The sequence below is a fragment of the Eulemur rufifrons genome, chromosome 20, assembly GCF_041146395.1.
Source record: "Eulemur rufifrons isolate Redbay chromosome 20, OSU_ERuf_1, whole genome shotgun sequence".
In the NCBI taxonomy this organism is placed as follows: Eukaryota; Metazoa; Chordata; class Mammalia; order Primates; family Lemuridae; genus Eulemur; species Eulemur rufifrons.
Window position 1 is genome coordinate 11403900 of NC_091002.1, and position 19350 is coordinate 11423249.

General features: G+C 40.0%; 1 protein-coding gene across 1 annotated transcript in view; it reads left to right on the forward strand.

Annotated features, from left to right (window-relative positions):
- The window catches only part of CFAP61 (cilia and flagella associated protein 61), a 254315-nt gene that overhangs the window by 91127 nt on the left and 143838 nt on the right, over window positions 1-19350 (forward strand). The window contains exons 13-16 of the mRNA XM_069496104.1: window positions 1396-1522; window positions 5440-5517; window positions 10308-10514; window positions 13407-13541. Of these exons, the coding sequence (XP_069352205.1) occupies window positions 1396-1522; window positions 5440-5517; window positions 10308-10514; window positions 13407-13541 (547 nt within the window). The remainder of the gene's footprint in view (window positions 1-1395; window positions 1523-5439; window positions 5518-10307; window positions 10515-13406; window positions 13542-19350) is intronic.

A 19350-nucleotide genomic window follows, 5' to 3' on the forward strand; every position in this document is an offset into this window, starting at 1 on the left:
CATATTTTGTTTATCCATTCATCACTTAATGGACATTTGGGTTGTTTCCACCTTTTGGGCTATTATGAGTAATGCTGCTATGAACATTCATGTACAAGGTTTTGTAGGGACATATGTTTTTAATTCTCTTGAGTATTTTCCTAGTACTTTTGTGGTCTTGTTTTTTGTATCTACATCTTTAATCCATCTGAACCAGATTTTGGTGTAAAGTGGTCAAGTTCTTGTCTTTCACTTAAAGATTGCTTATAAGTAATATTAAGGTGATATTAATAGATCATCTTTTTAGTTTATCCGCATTGGGAGGAGTGGCATTGTCCTATTGAGTTTTAATAGCCTAGTGACTGGACAGAATTCAGTGCAAGGCCAGCTACATAATATGCAGGACACACTACAAAAATGAAAATGTAAGGCTGTGGCCTGGGGTAGGGAAGTCAACGTCTCCCTCCCACGGGCCAGCTGCTCCAACTTACGGCAAACAGGCATCCTCCAAGGGCTTGCAACCTGTGCAGCAAGGTGCCTTGATCACCTGGGTCGGGGTGGGCAAGTGGTCCACGCTGAGCTGCCAGCTGAACGTGTTATGGCACTGCCTGCCCAGGGTGGGAACCAGTCTCCCTTGGTCTGACCAGAGACTCCACAGGTCTCCCACGCCTGGTCCAATGTGGAGGGTGGTGGCTAAACGTGGGCTTCCCCCAACAATGCAACTCAGTTGTCACCCCTGGCAGGAGGCAGCAGTTGTGAGGCAGGGCTAGGGAGATCCCATAGCCCCAGGGGCAAGGAACTGATGAGAGAGAACCCATCATGAGGAGACAGTGGGACGTGGGGACCATGTGTGAACCAAGTCTCCAAGCCCCCGACATGTTCCATTGCCTCAGTCAACTTCACTTAAAAACACAAAATCAAAGACAAAATTATTAAGAATTTTAAGGCAGCAGACTCAGAGCATTAAACTCCAAGTGGGAGGCCCTTCAAAGCATGCAGCCTTTTGCTACTCCCGGGTCCCACCCTCATGCAGCCAGCCTTGGTACAATGTGATTTCTTAACTTCCTGGCATACTTTAAAAATTTGGGGGAGACTCTGGTTCTAGGTATGAAATAAATAGGAAACAAAGCACCATGCTGAACGTTTTAAATTAAATGCAGTTAAAGTGTATCTTTGTGTTGTCTTCGATTAATGGCATTACCAATGATTTTTATCTTTTTACATGTGTTTTCCAGGTTGTCTAGAATGAAATGAGTTGCTTTTATAATTATTCAAACCTTAATGTTATATAAATATATACCCTACTGGATATTATTTTATATAAGTGGGTATGTTGCAATTCTGTTCCCATTTTGGGGGGGAATACATGTTTAGTACTTTAACCTAAAAAAAAAGTTTCTCTTCTTACTTCCCCAGGTCCATTAATATAAGATTAGCCACTCTCTCGGATACTGCTGGCGTGGAAAATCTCGTCAGCACCCTCATGCTGAGAAGCAGCATACTGGAGGATTTAATGCAATACAACAAGGCTCGCAGAGACCCTGTAAGTACCTGATGTGACCAGACCTCATGACATAGGACCATTGTGACCCACGTAGATTCAGCCCTGAGGCTTCTGGACCTCAGCTGCGAAACCATGTGGTGGGAGTGGCAGAGATGGGGTCGGAAGATGGGAACAAGAAGAGAAAACCATGGAAACTGGGCTTTGGGAAGTGAGGCTATTTTCCTCACTGGTGGCCCACACAGGGGTTGATCAGATACCCCAAATCCTTATCATGGGGATGGGAAATTTGGACTTGATCCAGACAACTGTCACAAAATGAGATAGAGCTTGGTCTCCAGAACTGGCAGATATAGTATGATGGTGGTTAGGGAAAGGTAGCTCAGGAATCCATGGGTACTGGGTGCTCACCCAGCAGCACTGGGCATCAGATTTAGGGCATAGGACCGCATTTCAACCTACTGGATGATGAGTCTGACCAGACCCTTTTGTTAAGCTGGCTGCATCCTCAGGGATTGGATGGGTTGGGAAAGATTCTATGTGATAAATGTTGTGTTCTCTTTCTCTAGTGTAGTAACGTATATGTGTACCATGGGCAAAGGGCAGGTTCGTAGTGGCCTCACATTAGCACCACTATCTTAAGGACCATGTCATTTAACTAGACATGGAAAGATGCATTTAGGTAGAGAAACACATAATTACTTTTTGAATTCATTTTATTTGGAAATAAATTTATTGAAGTATAACCAATAAACAGTTTGATAGATATCATAATTTGAATATACGGGGTAACCAGCACCTGTTTCAAGAAACAGACTAACCCCAGCCCACCAGAAGTTCCCCTCGTGCTTCTGTTCAGGCACTTTCCCATAAGTTAACACTATCTGGACTTCCTAGATCAGAGGCTGGCTTTGCCTATTTTTGCACCTTATGTAAACGGAATCATACAGTTTGTTTTCTGATATCAGGTTTCTTTTGCTTAGCAATATGTTTGGGAGATTCCTTCATATTATGGCATACAGTACTTCATTGCATGAATATACATACCACCACTTATTTCTCCATTCTACGCTTGAGGTCATTGGGGAATTCCCAGTTATTGGCTCTTTTGAAAACAAAACAAAACAAAAACCTTTTAATTTTTAAGTCATCAGGAGGCAGACACCAAATGCCTAAACATAGTGACAAATGTTTAACATTTATAAAGCCCTCAAATTAAAATAAAACTTCCTTCCAGCATGTGTTTTTTTTGTGTTTGGTTTGTCTTGGTCTCTTTGTTTCTTCATTTTTCACTCTTTCCCTCCTGGCCCCTCTAAGTGGTGTGATGTAGGGTCCTAGTGCTCAAAGTGTGGTCTCAGGAACTTTGGGGGCCTCCAAAACATGAATTTTCAGAAAGTCTGTGAGGTAAAAATTATTTTCATAGTATGAGTAAGAAATTCCAGTCCTGTTTCACTGTATTGATGTGTGTACCGATGTGCAAACGCAATGGTGGGTGAAATGCCGGCACCTCAGTGTGCACCAAGGAAGTGACAGCAAACATCCTAGTGGTCATGGGGTTCTTCACCATCATCCCAGAACAAGAAAACCACAAGGGAATATCACTGCACACCTATCAGAATCACTAAAGCAAACAGAAAAAGTAGTGATACCACTAAATGCTAACAAGGATGTGGGGAAATTGGATCACTCATATGTTGCTGGTGTGAAGGCACAATGGTACAGCCACTCTGGAAAACATTTGGCTGTTTCTTTAAAAACTAAAAAATGCAACTATCATACGATCTAGCAATTGCACTGTTGGACATTTATTCCAAAGAAATGAGGACTTTACATGAATGTTCATAGCAGCTGGTATAGCAGCCCAGATGTCCTTCAACAGATGGATGGTTAAACAAACTGTGGCACATCCATGTCATGCTGTACTGCTCAGCAATGAAAGGAATGAACTACTGATCCACGCAGCAACTTGGATGAATCTCCAGACAGTTATGCTGAGTGAAAAAAAAAAATTCCTAAAGATTATGTATTGTTTAATTCTATTTATATGACATTTTGAAATGACAAAATTTTACAAATGGAGAATATATTATCTGTTGCCAGGGGTTAAGGACAGTGGGAGGGCAGGGGAGAGAGGACAACACAAAGGATTTTTGTGGTGTTGGACTGTTCAATATCATGACCATGGTGGTGGATACACAAACCTGTGCATGTGATGAAACTGTATAAAACTTAATATATACACACACACGCACATTGATATGATATATACATGTCAATGTTAGTTTCCTGCTTGTCATGTTATACTGTGGTTTTGAAAAACGTTACCATTGGGGATATTGAACAAAACATACAAGGAATTTCTGTATTATTTCTTACAACTGCATGTGAATCTATAACTACCTCAATTAAAACTTCAATTAAAAAAAGAAAAGGAAAAATCAGTTTCACTAAGGAAAATCCCTGTTGTAGCAATAAAATTAACCTTATTAAGTCTCAACCCTTGAGTCCGTGTATTTTTAATATTCTGTGTGACAAAGTGAGAAATGTGCTTGAAGTACTTCTGCTGCACCCTGAAGCATGTTGATTGTTTCAAGAAAAATCATTTATGTGATTGAGTTGCTTGCTGAACTAGCCACCATTTTCATGGAACACCATTTCTACCTGAAAGAACAACTGGCAGACGAAATATGGTTTTTTGGACTTGGGTAGTTGGCAGACATTTTCTTAAAAATGAATGAGGTGAACTTGTCACTCCAAGAAGGCAACTGCCAACATTTGTCCCCTCTAATAAAATCCAAGCTTTTAAGAAAAAAAAAAATAGAATTTAAGGAAACCAGTATCTGCCATTGTGAGCTTGGCAGCTTCTCAATGTCTAAAGAACTTTTTCTGATGAGACTGTTGGTAATATTAATGAATGTGATGTTTTGATATTTTGTAAGGAAGTGAATCAACATTTGGAAAATCTGCATAGCATTTTGAGCCACTATTTTCCAGATAAACAATGCATGATGTTACAAAAGTGAATTTTAACACTGTACAGTGGTATATATAAAATTCATTGATATGTTTTTCAGATTCCACATTGCAACTAATCTTTAAAACACTACCACTTGTTGAGTTTCTGTGGCACATCAAAAAGAGTATCCATAGTTACCTGAAAAGATTATTTAAATACTTCTCCCTTTTCCAACTACATATAACTTTGTGAAGTCATATTTTTTTCGGATCTTTCAACCAAAACAACATATTGCAAGAGATTGCATACAAACCACATATGAGAATCCAGCTGTCTTCTATTAATATTAAGCCAGACATTAAAGAGATTTGCAAAATTATGAAATAATGTCACTCTTTAAATATTTTTGTTTTAGAAAATATAGTTATTTTTTATTAAAAATACATTATATTAACACAACGTATTGTTATTTTGAACTTAATTTAAAATTTTGTTTTATAATTAACAAAAATCAATAAACAAATGTAAAATTTTTTATTTCTAATACAGCTTTAATTTATAATACAGAAAATAGTGATAGATATTACACACATAAACCAAAGCTCTTTGGAGCCCGCAGTGTATCATAAGATTTGAGAACCACTGATTCAAAGATAAGGAAAGCAAATTCTATGTAAAGGGACATGAGATTTGAATCATAGATCCATCCCTTACTAGTGGAGATCTTGGCAAATTACTCAACTGCCCAAGCCTTATGTTCTCATAGATGAAATATATACACAGTGATAATAATACTTCCCTCCTAGAGTTGGTGTGAGGATCCAATAGACACAAGGAAGGCATTTAACTTAATACCTGACCCAAAGTAAGTGTTGGTAAATGTTTTTTTTTTTTTTTACTATCATTGTTATATGTGATCATGACTAAAACCCACTATTGTCTGCTTACAGAAACATTGATGACAATATTTTAAGGGTCTTAAAATATATGCTCCTCTTTTCAGGATGGAACACCACTGCAGGCATTTGTAGCCGAAGTTGCAGAACAAATAGTTGGCATTGCAGTGATCAGAAATGAAATGGTAAATTGTGAAACAGACATAATTTCCTTGATCGTGACTTGTTATATCATGAATTAGCACACAGTGCCTCTTTTGTTTTATTTTTACCTATTTAATGTGAATGCCTCCTTTTTCTGAAAAATATCATCACCCCCATCCCTTGGAAGCCTTTCAAATTTCCATTTTTTTACAGTTCAAAATGTTTCTTGTTACAAGAATACATGAAAAGATTCTCAATCTAAAAATTCAAATTAACCTTCCACCATCAAAAAAAAAAAAAAATATCTCACTGCTCTCCCCAAAGGATTGCTACTATAAGTTAGGCATTTATCCTTTCCATCATTCTTCTGTGCACTTCATTGCATGCTTTGTGTGTGTGTGTGTGTGTGTGTGTGTGTACATGCATGTGTGTGTGTACATGTGTTGTCAAGTGGGCATGTCATTTTATTTTTCTCCCAATGCACAGCCAGTTATTCCAAAGCATTTATTTCTGAGTAGTTCATTCTTTCCCTACCGATTTAAGATGCTGCTTTTACATTTATTAAATTTCCATATGCCTGTGTCTATTTTCAAACTCTATTATGTTCCATGGATTTATTTTTTGGTACCTATTGCATCATTATATGCATTATCATATCTGGTAGGGGGGAGTCTTCACTCGCTTGCCTTCTTTTTTCTAAATTGTTAAAATTTTCTTGGATATTTCCTCTTCCAGATAAACCTGGTAATACTTACTATGAATTTATTTGCATCTCTGTGGATTTTATAGAACAATTTAGGCAGAATTGACAGTATTAAAATATCAAGGTTCCCATTCTAGAAACAGGGCTGTCTGTGTTGTCGTTGTTTAACTCTTTGGTTTCTTTAGAAAGAGTTTTTACTTCTTTCATGCGTGTTTTTCTGCCATGTTTTGTGCCATGGAGTTTTTTGTTAGCCCTGCAGGCCCACTCTCCACCCTTATCAACTCTGCTGTGTCCCAGGGAGCCTGAGCGGATGGTTGACATTACGGGTGCCTTTGCCCTTTGGTTTTCATCGGGTTTGGCTGGTGGGGAGCCCTGACAAGAGGCGGATGGGCAGTGAGTTTGGGTTCCCCCTAGTGGGCTGATCTCTCTGCTGAGTTCCCTGTCTTTTCAAGGTAGCCTCTTCTCCATGATGCTCTCCTTTTACATTCCGGCAACTAGTCCTCCTCCCATGCCACCCACGTAGCATGGGGGATAGCTTGCAGTTGCTGCTGCACTGTCCCTACTAATTTCCTTACACCCTGCCCCATCTTTGTAAATATTCCCTTTGTTAAAGCCACCTCCAGTTATCCTAATTTGAACATACCATCTGTTTCCTGCTGAGACCCGGACCCTATACAGTCCTGGAAATTTGTCATTTATTTCTACATGTTTTATGACTTTTCTTGGCATTGTGAATAGACATTTTTTTTGTCATACTTTCTAAATGTTTATTTTTGTATATGGGAAAACTACCAATTTTTGCATTCTGATCTTGTATCCAGTCACCTTTCTGAAGTCTCTTACTGGTGATGAAAATTTTTCAATGGATTCTCTTTTTTGGCACAACATCACTTCCAACATACCCTGTTGGTCAGAGCAGGTAGAAGACATGCTCAGGCTCAAGGGTGGGGAGCAGACCCCACCTCTCCATAGGGGTGTGGCAAGGTCACTCTGCAGAAAAGGATGTGGGAAGGGAGATACTGTCCTGGTGGCCTTCTTCGGAGTTTTTAAGGGATAGAACCTTCCATCCATTCCTTTTAAATACTTGTACCTTTTATCTTTCTCCAGTTTTATTATATGGATAGGACAACATTGAATAGTAGTGTTAATAATGGCTACTTTTGTAGTGTTCTTGATTTTAATGGCATGATTCTACATTTTTCTCCATTTAGCATAATATTTGCTGTAAGTTTCAGGGGGATGTCCTTTATCAAGTTAAGGAAGTTGATTTCTAGCTTACTAAAAGTTTTTTATTATGAATGGGTGTTGAAACTTATCAAGTATGTTTTTAGCATTTATTGAGATGTTCATATGGCTTTATTCCTTTAATGTGTTATATACGTTCTCCTTCTTAGATTTATTTCTCTTCTTGATTCACTATATCTTTGAGTTATTCTCTTAGAAAGGATGGTGGGTAGTAAGGTCCATACATATAAAAGAAGTTTTCATTTTGTCTTCATACTTGCATACTCATTTGGCTGTGCATAGAATACTTGTTCAAATTATTTCTCATCAGAATGTTGATGTTTGTACCCTCATTGTCTTCTAGTATCCAGTGTCACTGATAAAATATAATCCGATAGCAACTTGATTCTTGAGCCTTTGTAAATGTGTGTTTGCTCTCTTTCTTGAGAATTAAAGTTTATTTTTATCCCTGAAATTCTGAAATTTTACCAAGAAGTACATTATGCCTCCTTTGACAGTTTTTCTTCTATAATTTCATTATTTCTTCCCCTCCATTTTCTACATTTTCCACTTTTTAAATTCCTTTTATAGGTGGATATTGATTGGATCTTTTGAATTGATTCTTCAATGTCTCTTAACAGATATATGCACATATATATGCATAATATATAAAAATACATCTTACTTACCATTTTAGACTTCCTCGATTTTGTCTTCTGAATCCCTAATTCAGTCTTCAGTCATGTTTATTATATTATCCAGGTCTTCTATTGAAATTTTTATTTCAGAGTTCATATATTTAATTCCCAAGTCTCTTCCTTGTTCTCTTATTGTTCCTTTTTGGTATCAGCTTGTTTGTTATGTTATAGGCAAGATGATTTTTAGTATCTCTGAGGACACTATGTAGAATTTTTTAAAAATTCTCTCCTCTTTCCTGAATAATATCTGTTCCCTCTGTAGTAGGTTGTATGTGTCAACATTCTTGTCTTTGTTATTTGTCGATTTTCCTTAAAAGTCTGTCCATGTCATGAATGAAAGATTAGATTATCAGTATGGGTAGCTGGCATGATTTTCCTTGACAGTTGTGCTGTGTGTTTCTTCATTGTGTCTCTCCTGTCACTGGCAGGACTGTCTGCCCCCTCCGTCTAGTTGGGAGGGGGTATCCATTGTCTGGCTGCTTCTTGTGTGCTTGAAAGTAGTATTGGCAGGTAGGCAGGGATCCCCAAATGACCCAAGGTAGGAAGGTTTAACCTAGGGGTAGAGTTTCCTTCCAAGGAAAAACTTCCTCCAAGATCAAACTGCCTTACTTCCCCCCACAACCCCATTACACATGCATTATTTCAAAAATAATTTTTTTTGTTGTTATTTTAAGGGATTTGGGATGGGAGGAAAATTAGATGCACATGGCCCATCTGCTGTTTTGAGCTAATAATCTCTGTTGGCTCTTTGCTTTTTGTTTTTCAATGATTTCTCAGTGCTACACTTATCACTCATTTTATTTTATAATAAGGGTTGCCTCCTTGGTAATTAAAGAAAAGTCTTATAGTATAAAGGCTGTTACAGGGTCAATCCAGACGGAAAGGTTGCCAGAACTGCCCAGGGGTACCACCACTGGCCAGGTTACCCAGAATTCTGTTTCCTCTGTGCTTTGTAGCAGAAGCTGGAAAGACAAGGAGCCTTGAGGGGCTTGGCCACAGACGTCACAGTTTTCATGAGTTTGCTAGTGCCAGCCTGGCTGCTCACGGAGTACGTTAAGGTCTTTGCATTCTGCAATTTCTTTTCTCAAAAGTGTGCTTTTAAAACAAGAAGAAACATAGTCAGTGTTTTTCAGCCTGCATATGATTTGGTGTTTCCTACATTTTAGATGTGTTTACTGTTCCTTTCATCGGAGAGAGTCACAGTCACCTTGAGTCACTCCCCTCGGCCCCCACCCCCAATAGTCTGCGCTGCTGGGAAATGAAGCAGGACAGGCTGAACCAGTGCACAGTTCTCATGGATGAGCCCCAGGTTCCCAGTGCAATGTGGGGACAAAGGGAGGGGACCAGAGCCAGGCCCACAGAAACAGGAGCAATGTGTCCAGTATTTCCTCTTACACATAATCACTCATCAGTCCTTTAAATTCCCTTCCATTATATAAAAATGTTATATATCAGAAGAATAGAAGGCTTAAGGAATGCACATGGATGGGGCCAAGGCTCACAGTTTGATTGCAGGCCAGCCAGCCACATGTGCCAATCAAAATGTGTGACTTGGGGTTGGCAGGTTTCCAATTAACAGGTGAATAGTAACAAATCCAGAGAACACCAGTGGGTGTGTTTGCTTGACTCCTGAATTTTACATATGCTCCTGCTGACCAACTCGTGCTCGTTTTGCCCAGCAGTGGTAAGGGGCTGCTGTCCTGCCTCTTGGTCAATGGCAGAGACTCAGGACTCTCCAAGTTGTTAGCAGCCATGGGTGTGTAAGGAACACATTGCAAAGCTTGCGGCCATCCCCAAAGACATGCCGTCAGAACAAGTACTTTTTAGGAAATATAATTTCTAATTAAAAAAAATTTACAAGCAAGATCCTGTCTGTCCAAAAAATAAAAAATATTAGCTGGGCATAGTGGCACATACTTGTAGTCCCAGCTACTCGGGAGGCTGAGGCAGGAGGGAGGATCACTTGAGCCTAAGAGTTCAAGGTTGCAGTGAGCTATGGTCATACCCCTGAGCTCCATCCTAGGTGACAGAGCAAGACCCTGTCTCAAAAAAATAAAAAATTACAGTGAAGATGGGGTGGTAAATAGTGGGAGGGAAAAACATTTATTACTGAAGCAACTAAAGTAATTTTTAAAAGACATTTGTGACCAAATGCATGCGGTTTGTTTAAAACACTTGTTTAAATCATCCTTTCCTGCCTCTCTAGGACATAGAGTACATACGAGCCCATTACAACATCGAAGATTTCATCTACTTCAATCACCACCAGCGCGAAGAACACGGGCACTTGCATTACTTTGCCCTCAACCCCATTTTCCGGCACTACACCAAGTTTTTTCTGAAGGAGATCCTTCGTTTAGGCTACAAGTCCTGTCTTTACTACCCTGTTTATCCCAGATGCATGGAAGGCAAGGTGAGAGAATGTTGTAATTCACTTTTCCAGAAGGTCAGTGTTCACAGTGTCACTCTTACTGTGTGCCATGTTTTATTCATTCCTCTCTTGATGGATTTTGATTATAACATGGGTCTGAATTTCCAATGGCCCTACTGAGATTGGCCTTTTTTCTTACACTACAGAAGTCCAGAAGGCTTTGAATTTCTTAAACAGTAACAACCAATATGGTTAGTAGAACAATTTGTTGGCTTTTCTATATTGACAAAACAGAGACTGAAAACTATGCAAAAATGCTCTAAGAGACTTGAAAATCTAATGATTTCTTATGGTGCATTAGGGCAAAGTCAAAATTCTCCTATCATGCTCCTTCAAGCAAAGAACATGTCAGTGATGAATCCATAGAATAAATTAGTTATGTTCTATAAGATTTGTATGCTATCCCAGCATTCCAAATAAGCATATAACCACCCCCATAAAAGTGATGGCTAAAAAGTGGAGATACCTTATCCTGCTGTATCTCTTATGTGGTAAATACCTATATAATCCTGCATAATACTTGTTATACTTGCAAAGAGTGACATTGTTGAAATAGACATGAATCTAATGTATATACATTATGTATATGTATGTGCACAAATAGCAAGCTCTCCATCTTACTTATTTCTGTATCCCCTGTCCTGCTTTACTTTTCCTCTTAGCATTTTTCACTAGCTAAAATTGTACATTTACCATGAATGCAGAGGCATTTGTCTTGTTCAAAGCAGTACCCCTAATACCTAGAAGAGTCACACAAACACACACACACTCATACATGCACGCGCGCACACACACATATACTCTCACACATACACATGAACATTCTCACACACTCATATATAGTGTCTGGTTGTTCCACAGGCAAGGGCCTGTTCAAGCTAGATTCCCAAGGGGTTGTTTCCTGCAAATCAGTCTCTCTGTCACTGGCAGGATTGGTCCTCAACTGGATGTAGATTGGAGGGGTGATGGGATTCAACCACTAGAGTAGGAAGAAGTTGTCCCGTCAGATTCCATTCCTGACCTCAAACTTTCTTGTGTTTTGCCTGCAGTCTTTGGCAGCGTCCCATTTCTTCTTAGTTACCACAAGAAGCTGAGTAGATTTTAAAATGACCTTATTTACTATTTATTAAATAATCTAAAGTATAGTAGTATAAACACAGAACAATAATTTTGCCAGTGTAGTTTATTTATTGAAAGCCTTTTGGGGAAGTACAGAGGGAATGAGGAAGAAAGAAGGAAAAACATGGAAGGGAATTTTAGTGAGATGTAGACTCTACTCCAGTGATTATTTTTTTCTATCAAAATGAAGCATAATAACAATGCAAATGCCCTAGATTTGAACTTAATGAGATGGGAAGGTAGAAGTTTTGCTGACAAATCCTGGTCCTGTACAATTTCCTTTTACTTTGCACTTGGCCAAATGCCAATTATGTGACCTTCAGGATGTGATATTAAATTTTTGTTTTTATTCATGATCTTGCCTGGTTGTGCTGGGCTGGAGAAAGTCCTTTTGTATCCATAACAAAAATAATATTGTGGGCATTCTGTTGAATGTTTATATATTTACCTCAATGGTATAGAATTAGGCATATGTTATGCACTATTGTATATAGGCTATAGAAACACATTTGGAAACAGATTTCCTCTCAGCCTGCACTTCCAGTTGATTTACACATATACATTTAAAACAAGTATAAGAAGCAGTTCCAAATAATTTGGGTAAGAATTCCCAAATTCTGCTATAAATCTCCAGTTGACTGCAATAAAGTTGAGCTTTTTGGCTCACATTGTGAGGATGATTTTCTTCATATCCCTTGTCCAGGCATAAAACCAGAGTGCTGGCTAGGAATTCCTGGGTTCTATTTTTCAGTTTTTAAAGTCAGGGTATGAAGCTTAATGGTGAAGAATTTTAGAAAACCCTTTGAGAAGCTCTTAGAAATGCCTGGGGCTATTTTTAGAACAGCAAATATATTACATGTAATCCATGTATTAAAATCTACCTACAGTTCAGTTTTACTTTCTTTGCTTTTCAGTTTAAATTCAATAAATATGTCATTAAAGTTTTGGTTTCATAATTTAACTCTTGAGGTGTAAATGGTTATAATGCCCTGAGCTGGTTTAACCAAAACCCCTAAGATTTCATAAATGTGAGAGAAACAAAGATCACCATGTTCAGTTTTCTCTGCCAAATTTTAAAAACTGGATAAAATTAATATTTAAAGCATTCTGCTAAAACATAATTTATCAAAGTTCATTTCAGTAAGCATAAATCCAGCCCATAATTTAGTATAAGTCAAAATAATATGACCTACTTTCCCCACACCCACTCCCACTTGCTGGTTTTATCCTTTTGTTTTAAAACACTTATTTTATTAACAAAGGTCCAGTTTAAGTTGCTGTGAGTGACTTTCTCAAACAGGCGAATTTTCACATCCCAGCTAAGTTGCCCCTTGAATGACATTTTTATCTATGTGTCTTCTTAAAGAAGCTTGTGCCAAACACACAAAGGTTAACAGGACACAGATAACACAGCTTAGTGGGGTCAAATCAAGCTGATTCATGATCACTATGGAGAAGAATATCCTCCTGGGGAAAATACTTGTACTGAAAAATCCCATAAACCAAACCACTTGTTTATCTGTCATTCCCACAGAGATAGTAATGTAATTACTCTCGTAATTATCTTCATTAGTGTCAGGCATTATCTACAATTCATTCCTCTGCTCGAAGAGTATGTTTGTTTATTTGCTGATTTTTTTTTTCCTCTCTGACTTGGCTGAGTTAAGAGTTTTGTATTTGTAAAGCTGCACGCAGACATCTGTGCTGCGCCACTCTGACATTCTCTCCCCTAAAATATAGATTGCTGTCTTTCAGTTCCAGAACCCCTACGCCCACTCCCTGACATCTGCCCTTCATTACTTGGTTCCCGTGCGACCACGACGACAGATTGTCTATCCTCTGGAAAAGCTTGGCATAAACGCTCCATCAAAGGCGGTCTCCAAGGAGCAGGTGGGTAGCAGGGCGGCAGGCAGGGAGGCGCGGTGCCAGCTCCCGCGGGCTTGGCAGATGGGGTGGCAGCGCTGCCTTCGCGGGAGCAGGCTGCTTCTTAATTACAGGGAACCTGGTGCTCATACCCTTACAGGCAGCGCCCTGCAAGGGCTCGCCTGCAGCCCTTTCCCTCAAGTGGTTATTTGACTGCAAGCCTAACACAGTAGCCACATGATCCCCCAGGGGGACACCACGGGGATGCCTCCCATGCTGCTGTGTCCCCGGACAAATGGCCTAGAGTCACCCTCCCAGCCTATTTTTGTTTTCTTTCCCCTTCCTCAAAAGCAGATTCCCCCTTTCTATCAATGTTTTGCTTTCAAGGCATTCAGTGGACAAAGCCGAGAGAGGAAACAGAGCTGGCTGCATGTAGGATGTCTGGGTCCCAGTCCTAAATTGGGTTGTTTAACTCCCCCCAGGAAGTCAGGGTGATTAACAGGAACATGTTAGCTGCCCTGGGGCAGCAGGAATTTCTGACCTTAAAAATGAATGGCCCCAGGACACACTTATTACCAGAAGAAGAACAGGGACTGAAATAGAACCTGGATTTCATTGTAAATGGAAACATCCCTGTATACATACACACAGCCATTTTCAGTAACTTAAATGGAAAACATAATTTTGTCACATTGACTGACATGTGGGCCTCTAATATTTGTATACACTTCCACTTAAGTAACATAAAAAAAAAAATCCCTCAGTGGGCTAACATTTGTCCTTCGTGAGAGAGAATAAAGGAAAGTGTAAGTTTAAACTCTCCAAACATTTAGCCAAGGAGTTGCTCATCAAAACTGGAGCTCAGCCGAACACCTCCAGACTAGCCCAGCGCCGCCGGCCAGAGGGCTCCTCCGCCAGACCCAGCCTGGAGGAGCCCCTTCCTGTAACAGAGGCTGCTTCGAGTCCGACATTTAGCTTTATATTTGTAAAATTTTAAAAAAAATTATTTTCTGATGAATTGCAAATTTCTATTTGAATAGAGACTGAAAACAAACAGCAATTCTTTTTCCCCCTATCTCTTTATTAAGGAAAATGTCAAGCATAGCCAAGGGCAGAGAGAATCATAGAAAGCTTCCCAATCTCTATGTGGCTCTTGCTTTCTTTTTTTTTTTTTTTATTAATGTACGATGCATCCCAGACTGAGAGTTTTATAAAAAGTGAATTCCTGGAAAAAATGAGATTAAAAAGCAAAGACAGACAAAATTCAAGTCCCATTATTTTATTATTCGATTTAACAGATGTAGAATTATTCCATCAAATGGCTATAAAAGTGTCTGAATGCTTCTCTCAATTTCTATACTTTCATCTTCACAGACCAGTAATAGTTCACACGTTGAGTAGCACTGAAATGCCCATGTACTCAGCACCCCGCTGCAACAATTTTCAACTCTTGGCCACTTTTGAATCTTCTATACCTCCACCCACTTCCCCTCCCCCCTCTATCATTTTGAAGCAAACCCCAGACACATGTCATTTCATCTGTGGGTCACAGAAACATTCTTAAGTAGCAGGATCCATAGCACCCTAGAGATGAGATGTGCCTGAGCCCACGTGGAGGCCTTTGAGATGGGCCACCAGGGGGTCTGTTTGTACCTGGAAATCCTGGGAAAGTATTTCTTTGGAATGAGAGCCAACACCCACAAATTGGGTGCAACGATAGTGCCTTGGGGTCAAAGAGGGTGGCCACATGCTGTATCCATCACTGAAATAAGAGTCAAACTGATCTCAGGAGAAGGGGCTGGAAATAAAAAGTACATGGATGCACCAGGCACACTGCTTTGTAGCTTCTGTATCAGCTCAGGGTAAGGATGAGAAATGTTGTCCTTTTGCAGTCATGGTTGAGACACCTTCAGGTATGGATAGAACACAGGACTGGGCCAAGAGAAGCCCTCACATATTAGAGGTGACCTGTGGCTCCTATGCCCCTAGTGGTCCTCTGGTGGCATGGGTGGTGGGGCTGGAGCTGGGGGCAGGAGGGCAGAGCTCACATGGACGTCAAGAGCAGTGTTTCTCTGAACACTCGGGAGCTCCTTCCCCACCACGACCCTTGGGAATTTCCAGAGTTGGGTGACTTTGAAGTGAGCTGGAGCTCCAGGTAGGGAGAAAGCCGGAGAAAACATTTTGTTTCATCTAAAATGATTCTATCATGACTTCTCAGGTTAGTATGATTTTAAATCAGTGCTTACTTTTAATAACCTTTTCCAAGGTCCTCTCTGTATGCTGTGCCTCCCCAGCCTCAAGCCCTGGCATATTTGGAGACATGGCAGGGATGGATTGTTTAAGCCCAGGGTCCAGGAAGACAACCACTTAATGAGTGGGTAGGAAAATGATAATGCTGATGCTTCTTGTCACCGCTACATGGTGCTGTCCTGTTTATTTCACTGGTGAATTCTGACTTTTCAGAAGCACTATTACTGCTACTGGTTGTACTCAATCTTGAGAAGGTTTTAGTGAAGATTTGGATTCAGTAAACAAACTTTAGTAAAAATTCTGGAAATCTTAAAAGTTCAATCAAAGGATTATTTATCAAGACCCTTAATCCACATGGAATGAACCTGGATGTTCAAAAGTTAAAATGCTAAATTATATCATTTAAAATTAATTTTCTTTTTTTAACGTTTAGATAGCTTTAATGTTTTAGAGTGATTATCTCACACAAATTGAGCTAAGTAGAATTATTTTAGGAGAAATTTCTATATATTGCTCAATACATTATTTTCTTACTATTTCTGCTAGAGAAATAGCCTCACAGCAGTTGAACCGTGCGAGGCTAAGCAGTTGTCATTACTAACTGAATTCCTCTTTTCCCTTTAAGTTCCCCGTCTCCCCAAACTCCTGACCCCTCCCAGTGTATCAAGCTTTATATGGGACCCTCTGTTCCCTCACCATATCCATATCATTTCTCTTGCTGGCTACTGGCCTTTCATACCTTTTATCCTATTTTAAGCATGTTAGAGTGACCGTCCAGTCCCTAGCTTTCACCTATCTTCAAGGGAACAGATCACTCCAGGCATGAGTAATGGGATAGAAAGTATTTCATCTCAGTGGGTTGCCAATTTGAATCTGGCACAAGGCAGCAGTGATTGAAATTCATCGCTGCATGGCAGGGAAACATGCCCTCCCTCCCCACCCCAAGGCCCTCTTAGTTTCTGCCTGGGTCAGATGATAGGTGTCCCTGGCATAGCACCTTCCCTGTCGTTTCTGTGAATTGACAATAGATCATTAAAAAGAACCTAGAAAAGATAAATGATTTTCATCACTCATTTCAGAAGTAGGCCCCAAAGATTCTTAATAATATCTCCACAGTCAACCAGTATAAATTTGTGGATAAGCGAGGGGACTTTTTCCTGACCAAGACCATACTCCACATGATGGACCTGGAAGATTCTTTTCTTAGCTTGAATGAGCCACCTTGGCCTGTGCATGTACAGTCTGAGAGTTACTCTCATGGACAATTTTTATTAAGTGAATCATCATGGCCCACCTGCATGGGTACTGTGATCAGGGAAACACACAAAATGTGGCTGAATTAACTGAGTGTTCATATTAATTAAAGACCGTGGAACAAGTTGGCCTACACTTACCTTGAGGGGTAGGGCTACATGCCAGCCTGTTCTTTCCTCCCTGCCCCTCACGGGGATTCAGTTTAACTGTGACTCACCTCTGCCTGCAAGGAGCTTGCAGTCCGGTTTCAGCATTAACCGGGGGTGGAAGAGGACTGGCACTGGCCTCTGTGTAGCGAGAGCCCAGACTGGAGAAATAGCCACGCTGGGATCAGACCTGTTTCTGCAGAATTCCTGGGCAGAGAATGCGTTTGTGTCATAGGCACTGCTTCTTTTCCAAGGATGGGAGCTTAAATAACTATTATTTGTCATGTTAAACTACAGAATATCTGCTTTGAGCTTAAACAGCCCCTGCACTTGCTTCAATAGCAATAGATGCTCCTCATCTTCCACTTCAGTCACCTCAGTCCTTCATCTGGGTTTATAACGTTCATAGAATTACACTGTGTACGCCTCTCTCTTTCTCCCTGCCTGTCTGTCTCTCTCTCCCCCCTCCCCGCCCCCACACCATTGCTCTCAAATTTTTTTGGGGACTGAATCAACCCTTCATCTTTCCTGAGAAATCATACTTCCAGAGTGATCTGTGCCTGTTATTTTTTTTTTTTCTGGTTGTTTATTAGTGATGTTCTGACTAAATCTGGACTAATGAATTCTTTGGAGGCCTCCATTTGGATTCTGTGCATTTGATTTCTCCACATTTTCCCTTTGTCCTTCTACAAAGAAAAATGACGGTTTATTTAACCCCTCCCCCTCAGAGCTAAGTGATGGCCCCGCTTTTCCCTGGTATGTGATCTCTCAGGAAGATGTCACTCACTGGCATTCAGTTACCCTTTGAATTGCCCCTTTTCATCTGGGCTGTTCTTCCCCAGTCCAGCCATAATTACCATCTGATGGACTGTTACTGGATACTGTTTCACTTGTGCATCTGCTGCCCTTGGAAATTGCATTATTCTCCCAGCACCTGCTAGATTTTCCCCAGCTTAATTGTTTCCCGGCCCCTTCCCTAAACTTGGTAACTTTCACTGCCAGTGGTTTGACTTCGCTTGGTTCTATTTGTGGTTGGGATGTGTGGTGTATTTTTAAAATCAGCTATTTGGCCTCTCCTTGGTAGAGGTTTCTGAAAACACAAACCCGTGTTTTTCAGCATCATATTGCACCGATCATAATCCATGTGACCATGGGAGGAATATTTTCTTTAAATGAAATTAACCCACTTTAAATCACCACCATGAGTCAAGTTTACTTTTTCAAGCCACTTCTCAACTTGTGTTTATGCTACCTATGGGAAATGCATTTCCTTCTATTTATAGTGAGCCCTTTTCTCTGAGATTCTTAGAATAATTTATATAAATTCTTTTATGGGATCCTTTTTAAAATTCAGATCATACGAGTTCTATGGTCATTTCTTTCTTATTCTCTGAACACTATCTAGTTTCTTATAATAGGTGGTATATAAGTGTACATCAGAATGATTTATCAACCAGTGATTTATTCTCATTATTATCATAGTTTCTCCCTCTTAGGAAGGTTACAAAGTAATAAAAACAACTACTACCACCGCCATCACCAACATGTCCTGAGCTCTTGCTAAAGGCTTTCCATAGATTTTCTCATTTAATCCTTGCATCAGCACTTATAAACAGTTCTGCAATTACCATCCTCAATGTACCTAAGGAAAATAGGCTTTCAGGGAGGGCAAATAAATGACTTGTCCAGAGGTAAATTCATTGACAGAGCTTCAAACCCAGGCAGTTGGTCAACCAAACTCCTACCTTTAACCACTGCATATATATGAACTTTCTTACCTAAAAGGCTAAAGTACTTACATAATGACTCATTATAGGAAAACCAAACCACAGATAAGGAATATGGCTTGACATAGATCTTTCTGAACCTCCTAGATCTTTGGCACCAGGTTCTTAACCCAAAGGTGACCCACATATAAATGGCTTTCCCCCAATGCAGTTTGAATCTTCCTCTTGGCTGTGTTATGTGTTCTTGGGTTTGATCTGGTACCAGCCTGACCCTGTCTGGGCTCAGCTGGGAAGGAGCAAATATATGGGTCCAAGTTAATGTGCCAGAGTCAGGTTTTGGACACCAGCTGACCCAGGCTGTCTGCAGTCCTCTCTTTGTTGTATCAGTCTGTTGTTACAAACCTTTTGGAATTATGTAGCAGCTGCTGGGAAAGGAGGAAAAATACTATGATCCTATAT